The sequence below is a fragment of the Manis javanica genome, chromosome 14 (assembly GCF_040802235.1).
Source record: "Manis javanica isolate MJ-LG chromosome 14, MJ_LKY, whole genome shotgun sequence".
NCBI lineage: Eukaryota > Metazoa > Chordata > Mammalia > Pholidota > Manidae > Manis > Manis javanica.
This window is the reverse complement of record NC_133169.1, coordinates 93,136,800-93,153,595: the sequence shown is the minus strand read 5'-3', so window position 1 is coordinate 93,153,595 and position 16,796 is coordinate 93,136,800. Positions and strand designations below refer to the sequence as shown.

The 16,796-nt window shown below is 38.6% G+C and overlaps 1 protein-coding gene and 1 long non-coding RNA gene across 3 annotated transcripts in view; both read right to left on the bottom strand.

The window, feature by feature from the left end:
* Positions 1–12,523, bottom strand: part of SPINK5 (serine peptidase inhibitor Kazal type 5) — a 63,801-nt gene extending 51,278 nt beyond the window's left edge. The window contains exons 1-4 of one of the 2 annotated variants that reach the window (XM_037016389.2): positions 12,365–12,523; positions 11,000–11,025; positions 7,656–7,783; positions 6,040–6,112 (exon numbers count right to left, since the gene is read on the bottom strand). In XM_037016389.2, the coding sequence (XP_036872284.2) occupies positions 6,040–6,112; positions 7,656–7,783; positions 11,000–11,025; positions 12,365–12,419 (282 nt within the window). In that variant the 5' untranslated portion in view covers positions 12,420–12,523. The remainder of the gene's footprint in view (positions 1–6,039; positions 6,113–7,655; positions 7,784–10,999; positions 11,026–12,364) is intronic. The other variant, XM_017640720.3, reaches the window with a different exon arrangement.
* Positions 12,524–15,783: 3,260 nt separating this feature from the next.
* Positions 15,784–16,796, bottom strand: part of LOC140846240 (uncharacterized) — a 161,258-nt gene continuing 160,245 nt past the window's right edge. The window contains exon 3 of the long non-coding RNA XR_012125225.1: positions 15,784–15,836. This is a non-coding gene — a long non-coding RNA (uncharacterized lncRNA). The remainder of the gene's footprint in view (positions 15,837–16,796) is intronic.

Genomic DNA, 16,796 nt, shown 5'->3' with positions numbered 1-16,796 from the left:
GTGTTAGACTTCTCTAAATGCCTTGCTGCATCTATTGAAGTGATCATGTAGTTTTATGCTTTATTCTATCAATGCGGTGTATTATATATATGGTTGTTAAACCAACCTTGCATTCCTAGAATAGTTTTATGATAGGTATTTGTCAGTAGTTTACTGTACTTGTGATATCTTCCTTTGGATTTCATATCAGAATAATACTGGCTTCATAGAATGAACTGTTAAGTGTACCTCCTCCCGTATTTCCTGAATAAGTCTATAAAAGATTGGTATTATTTCTTTTTTCAGTATTTGGAGGAAAGCACCAGTGAAATCATTTGGAATTGAGCTTTTTGTTGATTTAATTATACATTAAATCTTTCCTTGCTATGGGTCTATTTTGATTTTCTAATTCTTGAGTCAGTTTTTGTTAATTCATTTCTTTCTGGGAATTTATCCATTTCATCTCAGTTGTCTACTTCTTTGGAATAAATTTGTTCATAATATTCCATTACAATCCTTATAATTTCTCTAAGATATATATTGATATTTTACTGATATGTATTGATATTTTATTGAATATGTTGATATTTTGACTATGGAGATATTGATATTTTACTGCTGGTTTTGGTAATTTCTGTCTTCTCTTTTTCCTAGATCAGTTTTTCACTTTTTTCCTTATTCAATTTTTGTCAGCTTTGTTGATATTTTATTTTGGTTTCATTAATTATTTCTATTGTTTTTATGTTTTGTACTTTATTGATTTCTGCTCTAATCTTTATTTTATCCTTTCTTCTTCTTCCCTGGGGTTTAGTTTGCTCTTCTTTTTCTAAGTTTCTTAATGTGGAAGTTTAGATAGTTAATTTGTGACCTTCTTTTCTGATTTAGGCATTTAAAGCTCTATACACTGCTTTACCTAAACCCATGTCTTGATTTGTTGTGCTTTTGTTTTTATTCAGTTCAAATTATGTTTTCATTTTTTTCATGATTGTTTCTTTGGTCCTTCAGTTATTTATAAGTATGTTCCCTAATGTCCAAATATTTGGGGATTTTCAGAATTTCATTCTCCTATTGGGTTTATATTCAATTCTGCTGTAGTCAGAAAACATACTTTGCATGATTTTAATTCCTTTAAATTAATTGAGATATATTTTACATCCTAATATATAGTATATCTTGAAGGATGTTCCACTGTTGCTTGAAAAGAATGTACTTTCTGCAGTAACTGGGGGAGCATTCTCTATATTTCAGTTTATGTTGAATTAGTTGATAGTGCTGTTCAAGTATTCTGTATCTTTGACGATATTTTGTCTCGCTGTTCTATCAGTTTTTAAAGTAGAGTAATAAAATTTCTGACTATTATTGTTGACTGATCTTTCTTCTTTTAATTATAGAATATTTTGTTTCATACATTGTGCTTCTGCTGTTAGGTGCATCTACATTTATAATTGTTATATGCCGTGACAACATTAATGCTTCTAAAATTATGAAGTGCCCTATTTTCTCTAATATTATTTTTATTAATGTCTATTTTTTCAGATAGTAATATAGTAAATTCTGGTCTCACGGTTATACTTGGCATGGGTTATATTTGGCATCCAGTAGAGACAGTTTATATTGCATTTTTAATCATATAACAATCTTTGCCTTTTAACTGGGATATTTAAATCATTTACATTTAATATAATTACTGATATGATTGTATTTATTTTTGTCATGTTTCTGTTTTCAACATGTTCTTGTCCTTTTTTACTTCTCTGTTCTTCCACTATTGCCTTATTTTGGGTTAAAAATGTCTAGTGTGTCTTTTTAATACTCAAATAGAAAGAGATACATATATATATATATCTTTTTGCTAAAAATCTATTCATTGTTGTTACACTTTCCTTTAGTTTTTCAAATATGGTTTTCTTTAGTATTTGTACACTTTTTAAACAGTCACTTCATGCCTTTGTCTGCCAAATCTAATATCTAGGGACAAACAGGTTTCATTGACTCTTTTTTTCCCTGAACATGGGTCACACATTCTAGTTACTTTGCATATTCCATAATTTTTGTTAAATGCTGGATATTTTGAATAACATATTATAGCGACTCAGGATTATGAGATTATTTTTGCTATTTTATTGTTTATATGTTTGGCTGGACTAAATCTCTGATTTTTTGTTCTCCCATAGTGTGCAGCTATTGATGTGTCTGCTAAGAAAATGTTTGTTTATTTGTTTTTCGAGCCTGGCTCTCTAGGTTTTCTTTCTCCCATATCTGTAAAACTTATGATTGACCAATGATGGGACATAATTTATGCTTGTACACAGCTTTATGGTTGGCCAGGATTTTGTGAATTTCTGGGTCCTTCTTTGGTGTCTGCTGCCCATGTGCTATGACTCAGACAGAAATATGCTTAACCCAACCATGCTACAACCTCAGGCCACCTCCTTACTCTTAGTGGAGGACATATCTTCCACCCAAAACCTATCAGATATGATTTTTGCCTACTACTCCAAATTAGGTAAGCGCCTTTCAACAAAGGCAATGCAGTTGCTGCCTCTCACAGCCTGTAGGCCCTCCACACCAAATAAAACAACAGGCGTAAAAATGGGAGAATTCCTGAGCAAGAACAGCACAGACTCACATTGTTCTAATTCAAGGGTTAGCAGTTTTTCAAGGATAAATGCTTCTCTGATTGACATAGCATGCTGGTCAATTTCCAAAGTGCTATAATAGTTGTTTCAGTCAATTCTGTCTGGATTTATAGCCGCATTTTGGGGAAAGGATTTGCAGACTTCCTTGTTCAGCACAGCCTTACGTGCCACACCTCAGAATTATTTGGTATTGATCCCAAAACCAGACAAGAATAATTAAAAAGATAAAAGAGAGACTCACTCTACTTATGAAAAGTTTGAAATTTTCTACATGAAATATTAACTAACCAAACTCAATAGTATATTAAAAACATACTATGGTTAAGTATGATTTACCCTAGACAGCAATAATGGCTTAACATTAGCAAATTTATCAAGAAATGTATTACATTAATAGTCTAAAAGAGAAAAATTAGCAAATTATTTCCATAGATGTGGAAAAGGCATTTGATAATGATCAAATATATTCAGAAGATTAAGAACAGAAAGGCTTCCTGCACTTACTAAAATTTATAGAAAAATCATACAGTAAATATATTTAATGGAGAAACTTTGGATGAAGTTCCTTTAATACAGGGGGATAGGAGACAGCTTGAACTGTCATTGCTACTGCTGAACTACTGAACTATAGATCCTGGTCAACAATATAAAGAAAGAAAAAATAATAATAAAGGACTGGAAAGATTGAAAGGGAACTTACAAAACTGCTTTTTCCTATTGTATATATAGATGATGTGATCAACTACCAAGAAAAGAAAAGCAATAGAATTAGCAGATAAATTATTATCAGAAACAACAAAATATATCAATTTGTAGAAATAAATAGAATTTGTCTATACCAAAAATAGCCAGATAGACATACCATAAAAAACAAAACAACAATCAAAATAGTATTAAAATAAAAAATTTCTAGGTATTAGCAAATATCATAAAAACCTCTATAAAAATACAGATTTCATAAACAGAACTTTTGTGAACAATAAGGTATTCTGTGCTCTTGAGTTGGGAAAGTGAATATTATAAAAAGTCAATTTTACCCAAATTAATTTATAATTCTTTTATCCCCAATGACATTGGGGTTTTTCCCAAGTTACCAGTTGAGTTTTTCATAAACTCAGTAAGCTTTTCATTTTTAATAAATACATGGAAAAATACGTATCTAGGTATAGGTAAGTCAACTTGGACAAAGGTGAGCTAAGAAGAGGCTCTGCCTTTTCACTTGTTAAAGCAATGAACTAATCTGAGCAGAGTAGGAAACACAGAAACACACGCAGACACACATGGCAACTTATATCCTACAAAACTGGCAACCTGACTCAATGACAAACAGTTAATCAATCAATCAATTGATTAAAAAACAAAAGTCCTCTACATAGACCAAATATGTTAGCGATTATAAACTATGAAGAGTGGACTGGGTGGTAGAAATGGAGATGATGAAAAGGAGTCAAATTTAGAATATACTTTGAAGGCAACACCAATAAGACTTGTTAGTTGATTGGATGTTAGAGTTGGAAGGTGAAAGAATGACATACTAGTGACAAAGAAATTGATTATGCAAGAGAAGAGAGGGCGTCTGCAGGAGGAAAACAGGCGGAACAAGCACCTTGTTCTGAGAATGAGCATCAGGGTTGATTCTTAATGGGAGAAATTTAGGCAGAGAAAGGAGGTAGTTTTTTCTGTTTTATAGTGGAGAGAAAAACAACAATGGAAACATAGTGTAATTACATGAATCCTTTCAAACACAGACAAGCAAAAATCTAGACAGAAATTATCTAAAAGGCACACACGACCAAATATTAACTGCCTTAATTCATAAATAGGGAGTTTTCTAAGTAGCAGAGCATGTAATTGTAAGAAATTTACCTACAAGTGAACATTACAACTCAAGCATAACATGTTAACAGATATACAATGTCTTAAAATTCTTTAATTTTATTTCTAAAAATCCTATTTGATTAAAATTCTGTAATGTGCAACTACATGTGAAAACATCTAACTAGTAATACTTTTAAAATAACGGGTTTGTTAGGATTGGGGGTGTGTGTGTGTGTGTGTGTATTCTTTTTTGTTGCTTTTATTTTATATTTTAAACACCATCAATGTATTAGTTTTTCATGAAAGAAAAAGAGGAGGTGGAAAACAGATCTTACAGAAGGAACTTCTAAGTAGGACAAGTAAGGGAAGAATTGAAAGTCGCCAGTAAATCTTTGTGCCTTAGGTTTGTAGGGCACAGAAGCAGCTCCTTGTGCTCGGGCGAAGGATTTGCGGTGACTGGCCGATGGGGTGATGACTGTGCTGCTAGTTTAAAAGTGAGACTGGTTGAATTTAGTTAAAGAATTTGGTTAACTAGATTTACTGTGGAGCCTGAGCTTCTTAGACATTCCTGGGAACACGGACAAGGAAGATGGCAGCTTGGCTAGACCAGGGCTGTTAGGGTGATCCGGGTGTGCCTGCCCTGACTGGTCATTTAGTCACGTGTTGGGCATAGGACAGGAGGGAGAGAAAGAAGATACAGGAGAAGTGGCCACACAGGAGGCCTGGAGGGGTGTCAGCGGCCGTCGGGTCACCAGGCCGTAGCCCCAGCTGGGTCAGCAACTTACTGTGACACATTGTAGTCCAGAAATCTATCCCAATCTGGGCTAGAATTTTTATTATTTTGCATAAATTAAACATTTTTGCATAAAATGAAAAAAGTTAAAAAGTGAAATGGTGTGTGCTGGTTTACATCTGTGTAGTTTCTTTCTTTTTCATTCTTAATTTTTTTTTTAACCCCAGAACACTTTTTTCAAATAGATAATAGTCTGAATCCCCATCTTCAAAATAGAAACAAGCAACACTAGTTGAATGAGGGGAAATGCTCCGGGTACTGGAAAGATACGCAATAAGAGGTAAAAGAGGAAAAGAAAAAGGAAATAAAATGAGGCAAATGCCTGCCAGCATGTGATAAACACTGAAGCTGGCCTTTCAAATTCAGTCTCCCATTTGATCCATATTCCATTTCACAGATTAAAAAAAAAATGAGACCCAGAGATACATAAATTGTTCAGGTGACATAGACAATAAATGAGTGCTCGGAGATTCACACTCAGTTCTACGGCCCCACGAAGGCTCTTGTTGAAGCCCAGACGTCTTGGGAAGAATGAGAAGCGGCCCAGGCAGGCGGACCCCACCCGGGCCACTCCGCCTCTCAGCGTCTGTCAGCGCCCACATGCTTTCGGCAAGGTGGGTCACGGGCTGGGCCTACCGACAAGCCGTACCAGATATTTAGCCCACCCTTCTAAGCCACATTCCCTCCCTTCTAAGTAGCTGGCTTCACAACAGGTATGACCTAGTAATTAGGAAATAAACAGAGGGTTCTAAACAGAGTCAATCATAATCTCAAAAGCAAATATGACAAGCCGACTCCAAATGGTCTCACCTTTGCCAGGGCAGTGGCCCTGGGGGCTCCTGTTAAATGCCTGGCCCTTTTCTGGGATTTTGCTTCTTTTTCCCTGGAAAAACATGGTAAACTTAATTTTGATGGCATATCCAGAAGCAAGCACAGACCCCACAGATCTCTCCTCAGTGCTGAGAAATGTCTCAGACGTGGTGCTCACGGAAGGTAAGAGTCTCCACCTTCAACAACACAACAGACTATCCCCGCCACCTAAATATCATCAACATCCAGGTGGCCGCCGACGCTGCGGGCCACCTGCGCCATGGCTGGGACGCTCTCTGGGAAAGACCCGATCCACACTGAGCAGGAATCCACCCTCCTGTTTCGGTCCTGGTTGTGACCTGCAGGGTCCCACACAGCAAACTCGGCAGCTGAGCATAGCTTTTGTGCCTCATACAGTCCCTTTTCCAGGTTAAGAAGCCAAGTTTATTCCAAAATAATCCACATAGGTAATAAAAAGAATAATCGAGTGAGTGACTTCAAAGTGATAAACAAACTGCTGTGTGTCTTAAGGCATTTTATTTTTGCTTCAAAGTTTTTTTTAGTAAATTTATTACATTCATAACTTAGGTCTCCTATTGAAACATCTTATGTAACGAAAAATAAACTTTATAGCAAATAAGATATGGACTGGTTTACATTTGGCTTTCAGGAGGATAAGAAAGGACTGCTCAGCTACCCAGGGCCACCCCCTGCCTGAGATCTCGCCCTGCTTTCTTTATCTTCCCACAGTTTCTTCGCTAGAAGCAATGCATGTGATCAGAGCTTCATTATCCCCATTTATTGACTATGTCAGATTAAATCCTCTGACACATAACAACTTGGCATTTAAAAAGCTTATTCTAAAATAATTATCTTAAATGGGTAGCTTAGTATTGGCTTGGTACCAGTGTTGAAGTTTTGATGGTGGTCAGAAATCAAGGATGACTTCCCTGTTCAAAAACAAAGTAGGACACTTGGATTTACTATTGATAACTCAAGTCTGCCATTTATGAGGCATCACTGGAGAGAAGGTATCAAGTTAAAAAGCATTGCTGGGATGCTGGTAAACTTCCAGAATACTAATTTTTCCTGAGTTGCAGGTAGATGGAAGCCAATCAACTCTTTAGTCCATTTCACCCCAGCATAATCCTAGACGTCTGGAGACATTAGCAGCTCACAAAGTCAGACGTATACTGCTTGAATCCTTCTACTGGTTGGCTGCCGCAGGGAGAGTTTGGCCTCGTCCCCTAGACACTTTACTTAGTCTCCATGGTACAATAGAATCAGGTCTTAATACGCCCAAGAATTCTTTTTTTCCAGTCAGGAAACTCAAATTGGAACTACATACTACTACTAAGTGCCTATATAAGGTATTGATTAACCGTGGGCCCTCCGGGATGTTTGGGAATACTACCTGAGGGATTATTAAAATCTTTCCAGGTGAGGTGCACTTATCCAACTCTACCTAATGAGAGGGGTCAGAGTGATCTGCTGAGCATCTTTATTTAACCATTTAGATAGAGAAAATATATTTGACAGAAAATAAAAAAGAATGCATTTTCTAGTTTAGAGAATAGCTGGTAACTCGAACACTTGAAAGAAAGAATTTTACTCACAATATCATTTTGCATGTGGCACATTTGTTGATGAACATTATTCCATCAGGGCTTTGAGAAAGTTTTTTATCTTGGGAACAGAACAATTTTCCATTTTTCATCAATGCCCGATATTCATTGCATGTTTCCTAAAGAAAAGACGAAAAAAAGCTGTATTTACTGAAACCTCATCTAAGCAAGACTTTACTTTCTGAGAACTTCCTTGAGCAATATTATTTACTGTCCACGACCCACTTTATATGGAAGACATTCACTCAGCTGACACAAATAATAAAAATGAAAATAATTACTCCGGATTGTCTGTTGGAGAATGCGAATTCACCCAACAAGCATTCATCTAAAACAATTGGTGAAATGGAAATAACAACAGACTTGGAATCAAAAGACTCCTACTTATATTCCAAGGTTCTCATTTACACGCTCAATGGCTTTAGCAAATCAACTTCTTAAAGGCTCTCTTACCCTATCTGTAAAAAGAGAAGACAGAAGTATATGTAGTTCAAAGGTTCTGTGAGAATTAAATATGCAAAGCATTTAAGCCCTCAGAGGGTGCCTGAGACATAGTAGATAATCAATGATCAGAATCTCCTCCTCTCCTTTTCCTCCTCTTTTACTTTTATTATTATTTGTTGCTGCTCTAGCCACTATAATTATTGGAATATGCTAAGATGACACATACAAAACATCTAACACACAGTAGGTCAATAATAACAGCTGTTTAAAGGAATATGAAAAGGCTGCCTAAAAGCTTAATTCAATATATTTTATTGGAGGCTTGCTATTTGCTACTTCCTCCTCCCTAGAAGCTTAAAATCAATGGGCATTTGCATCACTTAGGGAAGCACTGATTTAAAAAGCTATGTGCCCTATGAGCTTTGAAAATTCACTGGGCCTTTAAAACAAGCCTTTGGAATTCAATTATTTTGTTTTGATTTTTCAGAAACAATCCTGTTTCAAGATGCTTTTAAAAGTACTGCATACAAGGATTCATGCTAATACTAGAATGAAGCTTTAAATAGTTTTAGCATCAATTGATAAAGAACATTACCAATCACGATAAATGTTGAACTGGATTTCTCCAATGTCACAATTAGATGAGCACTCAATTCTTAGAAATACCCACTTTTTTCACAGACAACTAAGGCCCAGAGACGTAACAAACTTGTTCACAGTGTTTGATTGGGTAAGATGGAACTCAATGCTATTTTTTCTGAGTTATAGAATTATCCAGTATATTCTCTTGGGAAACAGGAGAAGCCCATAAAAATTGAAAGTAGCAAATGGATTTTCCATTGGGAGAACTGCAATAACCCACCCATTACCATCACAGAGAGGGTTGAACCCAGAAAAGATCTAGACCGAAAGGCATCCTGAAGTGGGGAGACGGCTGCTCAGCAATGTTAAATGCGGTCCAACTTCCAGCTTTCGGCTCATGTTTGTCTTGTTTTCTATGTTGCTGTTTGTGTTTTCTCCACGTGTCTCAGAAGAACAAAGCTCTCTAAGGCCCAGCTCTTTCCACCTCCTCCACGAGCTCTGGTCTAGCCCCCTGTCTTCCCCTGTCCCTCCGCAGGCAGTGTGATGATAAGCCCCCGGGGGCTGACACACCCCTTGTCTGAGTCGGAGCACGGACAAGGTCGCTTTGGGCCCTGCGATAACCCTCCCGTGACGAGGAATCTAAGCGTGTGGTCAGGGTCCTGCGGGTGCCCACAGGGCTTTCCTGGTCTGGCCCGTGTCTGAGACAGTCCACAGGCTTTTATGGCACCAGAAGGAACTCAAGTCACTGAAGCTGGAGTATAAAAATTCCAGCGCCATAAGAAAGACTAAATGGATAGCTCTCCCTTCCGACAGAATATCTGAACACTGCGATCAGAAATACTTGGAGAGCAATAATTACATCTTTTTATTCTTCTTGCTTATGCTAACATGGAGGGTAGCTAAATTTATGCTTTTAAAATGTTCATCATTGAAATAGTTTGATGACATAAAAATTATCAGTGCAAAATTTTAAATGTCTACTGGAACTACCAGCCATTATCAGAGTTGGAAAAAGAAAATTAGGGCTTTATGCACAGTGAGAGTTACAGAATACCCTTCTTTTTGCTAGTATAAAACATCCAAGGGAGCGTGTGCTCTTTGATTTTCCAAGATCCAGCCTTTTTTCTACTCTACATATAACTGTACCTAATAGAGGTTTCTGAACCTCTCTTGATTAGCAAACTTGGATGGAATGATAGAGAATATGATAAAATTCTCTGGAACATTCACATAAGAATAAGAAGTTCCTTTAAAAAAAGTTTACAACAAAATACAGCAAGAGAGTATCTAACTATTGGTTCTAAGAGTTTCATTGTAGAAAAGGGGCTGTTTCACTGTTTTGGTATTTTAGTGTTTATGGCTTCTGAGACACAGCAAATACCTGCTATATACCCAGCACTGGGTTAAATGCTGAATTAATGACATAGGTGTGTGTGTATTTGGCCCTTTTAACTCTTTTAAAAATGTAACTTCCATACAGAAAGTGATGCTTTTATTTCTCAAACAAAAGCCTGCTCAGAGTTGGTATCAACACCTCCTGGGCCGGGGTCCCCTCCAGCACAGGCGCTTCTGCCTCACCTGCTACATGCTGCAAATGTCTTCACCACTCACTCCCTTCCCACCCTTAGATCCTTGTTCTAATGCTCTTCTTAGGGACAATTCACCAGATTATTCCAAGAATTGCTCTTACCTCCATCCCTAGAAATTCCTATCTTCCATCCTGCTTTATTTTTCTCCTAGCATCAATTATTACCTAATGTACTGTACATTTTACCAATGTACTTATTGCTTTGTTTGTTTTCCTCCACTAAGGTGTAAGTTCCATAAGGGCAGGATTCTTGACTATTTCCTTTACTTCTGAATATCACCAGCAACTTGAACACGTCTAACACGTAACACACTCAATAAATATTTATTGAATGAAATACATACATTGACTATATACAAGATACAGACAACCGCTTTTTACATAATGGTCACACGAACATTTACTTCAGCTTTCTATGTATGTCACGACTTTTTCAGCTATTAAACTAACAATACTGATCCACTTGTTCATTTTTTATGGAATTATAAAGCATCCTTTTAGCACCAATCCATTATCTAATACACTGATGTGTGTGTGTGTCTGTGTGTATGTGTGAGTCATGCCCTGATTCATAAAGACCTATTTCTTTGTTTTTAACAGAAGCTATTAGTACCTATCATCATAATACGGCTGTATTATTAACATGAAGGTGTTGGCCTTAAACAACTTTTCTTTAGAGATTTTTGGAACGGATTCAATGAACAGAAAAAGCAGGACTAACCTGATTTTCATCCTCACTGGCAGCATCTGGGATGAAAATACAGAAACCAAAGATAAGTGCATGTAAAATACTTAATGAATAAAATAAACAACTCAGTCAGTGCAGGGCCTTGCTTATTTTAGTGGCGATATGTTGCAAAACTTAACTGTTTTTGAACACATTAAAATTTGCCATGGCAAATAAAATGAAGGCAGTGAGCTTGGAGGTCAATGATCAGTATACACACTCACACAGGTCCAATTATTCATAAAGGTCCATTACTTTGGAAAATAATACTCCTACACTTTGACCCTTTCAAAATATCTAATTTCTCAAAGACCCTTTCACAGCAAAGTAAGGCAGACCTCTTTTAAAATTAGAACAAATATCAGATATAGTATATCAATTATAATTTAAATGAATAATGTAGCATAAAGTTTATATCATATATACACATGCAATTAAATTTTCTGAATTCTGGTAATTATGTCACCTAATTACAGCTGTGAAAATTAGACATCCGATAAACATTAAGGTTAATTAAAATGACAGACTATTATGTTCTCTCATTAACAAACTCCTTTTTGCACCTACACACGTATTTTAGGAAAGTGGGAATCATTTGTGTTTAATGCTTTCCTAACACTCCATCTCTGAGGCTCCTTTAAGAAAATGTAGAGGCCTCAGAGCAGGACGGCTAGGCAATCCACATTCCCTCCGAATTCAAACAGCAAATTCCATGCTTCCTTTGAATTCAAACAGCAAACGCAAAAAGTTACCTCCTAGCACCCACATAAGCCCCTTACCCATTCGGAGAAACACTTTCAATTCATTAAGAATTTGAAAACAAAAATGAAATAAAATATGCTAGAAGGTACTACTGCTTTAAAATAAGAATCAGCGGTTGAATTTTATTTTCTAATATTTTGTTTATAAATATAATATTTATATATGTATACACATACATATATATAAAATGTTCCTCTAAGTTTTAAATATCTATTATATATATATAACTCCTATTGGTATGAATTGATATTCTTGGTGTCATACAAAATACATGCATAACATATAATTCATATTCACATTCTTCTTCAACTTGCCTTGGTGAAGGGAAGTTGAAACTATTAGCTTTTCAGAACTAATGTAGAATTAATGGAAGGATTTCCCATGGATAAAAATTCAGATCATGTTAAGTTACTTGCCATTTCTCAAGATAACATGGTTATCAAGCCACATATATAGTTCTTTAAATCTCCGGGTCTCGCAAGTCATTTCATGATCACATCTGTGTACATGTATGTGTGTGTTCCGGGGAAGGAGGCGAGTCCCTGCCCAGGGCTGTGTGATGTGGAAAGAGGCTCAGATCATATGCAGGTCGCTCACCTTGCACGAGGCAAAGAGCCAGGGTCAGGAACACCGGCACGGCGGCTCTCTTCATGCTGGAGGCGTGTGAGTCGGCTACAGGTCTGCAGCGCGCATTGCTCACCAGCCGGGGCCTCAGACTGAGCCCGTGGAAGTGCAGCTCACTTTTATATATCCTGGCATGCTGGTGACACCCACAACACTAAAAACCAGTTGTTCGAGGTCATGCCACATCAACTCTCATCCTCTAAGATCCTGTCAAGGCGGCATATTTGAATAGATAATATCTATTTCTAAATTAGTTCTAAAGTGTTTTCATGATCCTTTCCCCAAAAGGCAATAGACTGAGTCCAAGGACCCTAGTCAGAGTTTAATCCTTCGTAGTCCTATATAAGAACTGGATTCCTGGCAACACCAAACATGTTACCTTAGAGACAAACATGTTTCTAGCTGTGCTTCCTTCCTAAGTGGAAGGAGAGAGAAAAGGAAGCCAGGTCGGTTGTCCTACCCATCAGGGGAAGATTTAAAGACGTCCACATCTGAAGAAAGCTGTTTGTAACCCAAGAAACTAGGGTTCCCGGGGTTTCCTCCCGCAGATGTCCCGAAGGGTCTCAGTTCCGTGGCACAGGCTCATACATGAGGCAGAGTAGAAGAACCCCAAGGGATCAGCCGGCAGAGCTCTGACCCGGAATTCACGGGGAGACAGAACTCGGGAGCAGACTCTCCCGGGAGCAGGGGGTTTAGACGGAAGAAGCAAAGGTGCCGACTGGCGACTGCAGGTCCCACATCCTTTCAGCCCCACACACGGCTCCACGTCACCCGACGGCAAAGGCAGCACCGAGGTGAGATCAGAGCTTGCGCGTGAGTACTTGGAAACTCTCTCCGTCTGGAGGGTATCTCCTGTTCTAAAGGCTTGTCACATAGTCTGACCAACCAAGACCATAAACACTGGCGGCTCAGGCTGACTCTCCACGGCCCCAAACCCTCAACGTACTGTGGAAAATTTGGCTCAGTTTTCCCCCAAATTAAGCTTGATTTCTGTATTGCCTCATTGTTTAGTCTCTTAAGAAGGAAAAAAAAATTTTTAATATAAATATATAAATGTAATATTTTTCTGGAGAAAGTATCTTCTTTCCTAGGCCCTTCTCCCATTCACAAGCAGTGCCTTTTGTCCTCCATCTTATTTGACTTTACCAGCTCGAGAAAGCACTTGAATAAATATGCAAAAACGATTGAAGCCAGGGCCAAACAGTTCGATCCCAGGACTCCACAGGGTCTTCACATCCACAGGGGAGATCCGGACTTCACGGGCTCAAAGCCCCTTTAAAGATTGTTTCAGAAAACCGGCCAACTAGCCGACTGTGGGATCATGTCAGCACTCTGAATACCATCAAAACCAGATAATTTCCTTTTCTTTTCATGAAATCATTAATTTCCTATAAAAACAGAATTTTTGGCTTCAAGGTCTGCACTATTACTGCTTTCTTTCCAGTGATTTAGTAAAATTAGTGACCATGGAAAGCAAGGTCAGATTGCATCACTGTTACAGTTGGAGGACTGACATCCATCATAGTTTAGTGGAAAGACAATGGGACAAGGAGCCAGAAAATGTTTTCTATTCCTGTCTTTGCAACTACACAGTATACTAGAAATGAACCTGGCTTTGGTACGTGTAGATCTGGGTCCAGATCTTGACTCACCAATTACTAGCTACGTTGCCTTGAATAAGTCACTTATTTTCTGTAGCTTCAGTTTCCTAGTATGTAAAACAGGGATAATAAACACCTTGTACAATTGTAAAGGTTAGAGGTACTTTGTGTGTGTGTGTGTGTGTGTGTGTGTGTGTGTGTGTGTGTGTGTCTGTGTGTGTGTCTGTGTGTAATGCTTAAAACAATTTCAAGAATATACGATCAGCTTTACAGTTAATAATAGCTGTCTTCCTTACTATTACAATGATGTGGCTATACTAGGCAAGGCTAGGATTCCAAGAAAGGTCAGCATCTCTAGAACGTGGACTTGACCAGCAGATCTGTTGACAGCATAGAACAACATCCCTGACACACCCTGTAGTGAAATTAAAAAGTAAGGACGTAAGGTCGGTCTCTTTTTCATCTTATCACTATGTGCTAAATCATAACGCCTAAAACAAATCAAGGCATTAGCCATTTAAAACGTGCCGGTCGGTCATTGCTAAGTTTCACTCATCATGAGTCCCTGACCTCCACCCCCAAGACCCCTCCACCTACCGACGGGCCAATGCTGGTCTTCGGTCGCCCACCGGCTCTGTCAGACCGAGCGAAGGGCGCCCCCACACCCTCCGTCACGGTGGGCAGGAAGCCTAGCGCCTGGCAGCAGAGCCGGTGGCCGTGTGATGTGCCCCCATGCATCCCGAACTAGCCGAGTGGACAGTGTCCTGGGTGGAAGAGGCGCGAGGGTGGAACAGAGGGGCCCAGAGATGATGCGTCCGTGCAGAGGCCCTGCTGTGGGGGGCGATGGAGGGGGGCTCTTCCTTACTGGAGGGGGCTCCTCACTGACCCGCAGGTCCTCCGGGGTGCTGAGGAGGAGGCCTGGAGCCGATGACCTCTTCCAAGGGGAGAAAGGATGGCGCCTGGGGTTCTCCTCTCCGTTCCGGGGCTGCTGCAAACCCAGGGGTCATTCGTCACATGCCCGGTCAGTCCATCTTTATTTCTCAAAACGATGGGATTTAAATTCAAATGAATGGGACTGAGGTTTCAGAGAACTGGGGTTCGGGTTATCAGAGTACTTTTAGATCAGGTGGTAACATATTTTTCATGAATTCTAAATTCCGTCTTTTTTTCCAGCTCTTTCAATTATTCATCAAACATGTAGAATCCTTTTCCTCTCATTAGGAAAGAATAGAGCCAGGTTGTAAAAAAGAGCACCAGCTCTACAATCCAACACACGTACCAAGCAGCCCAGAGTCAGAATTCACGTCGAGGATCCCGACCTGGAGGGAAGAGATGAGAAAACAATGAAGTAAACAAGATTTTGTATACCCACAATGTTACTGAAAACCAAAGTTATTTCTAAAATCCAGTTGTCAGATCGTTGTTCAAATCTTGTCTTTTTCTTTGCAGAGATATTCTTGATGGCCACAGTAGTTCAATGAGCAGCTACAGTGCCCTTCTATTAAATCAGTCTCCATAACTTTCAAGACAACCTGCCATTCGTGGCTCTTGATTTCTCTACGCAGCACTGTGAGGTGGCAAAGCAGGTGTTCCTTCGCTTTCCTCACCTGCCCAAACTGGCGATCCCTGCAGGGGGAACCAGCCCCGGTCTCCCCGTTCTCACCCCCGTGGGGCTACCTCATGGCCTCCCAGGCGGTTCCGAGGGAATCCAGGCATCACCGCACTCTAGACTAGGTACAGCGTTCGGCTGCTGATGTCTTTCTCTCCTCTTATTCTCCGCTTTCACACACACACACACACACACACCAGAAGGGTTCTACATGTTTGATGAATAATTGAAAGAGCTGGAAAACAAAACAAAACATACACCCATAATGACTTGGGCAAGAGGCATTTTGTTACCATGACTGAAAGTATTATGTTCTACAGTGTTAGGAGAGGAAGTCATTTCATTTTTCTTTTCTTAACTTTTAATTTCCTTTCCTATAATTCTCATGTTTTTCCCAATAATGTAACATGTCTGTATTCTCCTTTCTGAAAGACGCTAATTGGAAAACAGCCTTTGCCCACCTCATCCTGAAGTGTTCCGTTACCAGCTAAGGTTACTCCCTCTCTGAGAATTCCTCTCTGTTTGTCTACAAAGGCCAAGATTACTATGGAGATAAGCATCTCATTTTCTCTAAGAACAGGATGGAATGGGCACTGTTTGATCACTAAGCATACAGACCCTGTTATTTATAGGTATGATTGTTGCTTTTATTAGTTTAGGATTTAAAAAACCCACGAAAGTAGCAATATCCAGTTTTTAACTGTATTAAGTTTTATATACCTGAGGTATACTTAATTCTCATACACAATATCCAGCACACCCTACAGCTGACGCTACTGGAAGCTCTGTCCCATGACAGCACACTGCCCATCACCCAAGAACTCTGAGCATTCTGCTCTCCTAGGAATCATCCCGACCATAGAAAGCAGAAGTTTGCCCTTACAAAAAAAAATCATGATGAATTAATTCCGAAGTAGCTAGATACTGAATTTTGGCAAAAGAGTAATACATATTTTATATGCAAAATATTTATACATGTGGTGTATACAATAGAAACAACAAAATTATTAGATTTATGAGAGAAATTAGGAAAAGAGGGTCTATGTATTTGTATATAATTATTTGCAAAGAAATATAAATTTTGCTAGCATTTACTGTGCACGTACTCAGTGACAGGTACAGCAATAAACCTAATGGGTAAGTATCAGTTCATTCTTTCTTATAGGTAAAGAAATTCAGGTTTGGTGAGGTCCTG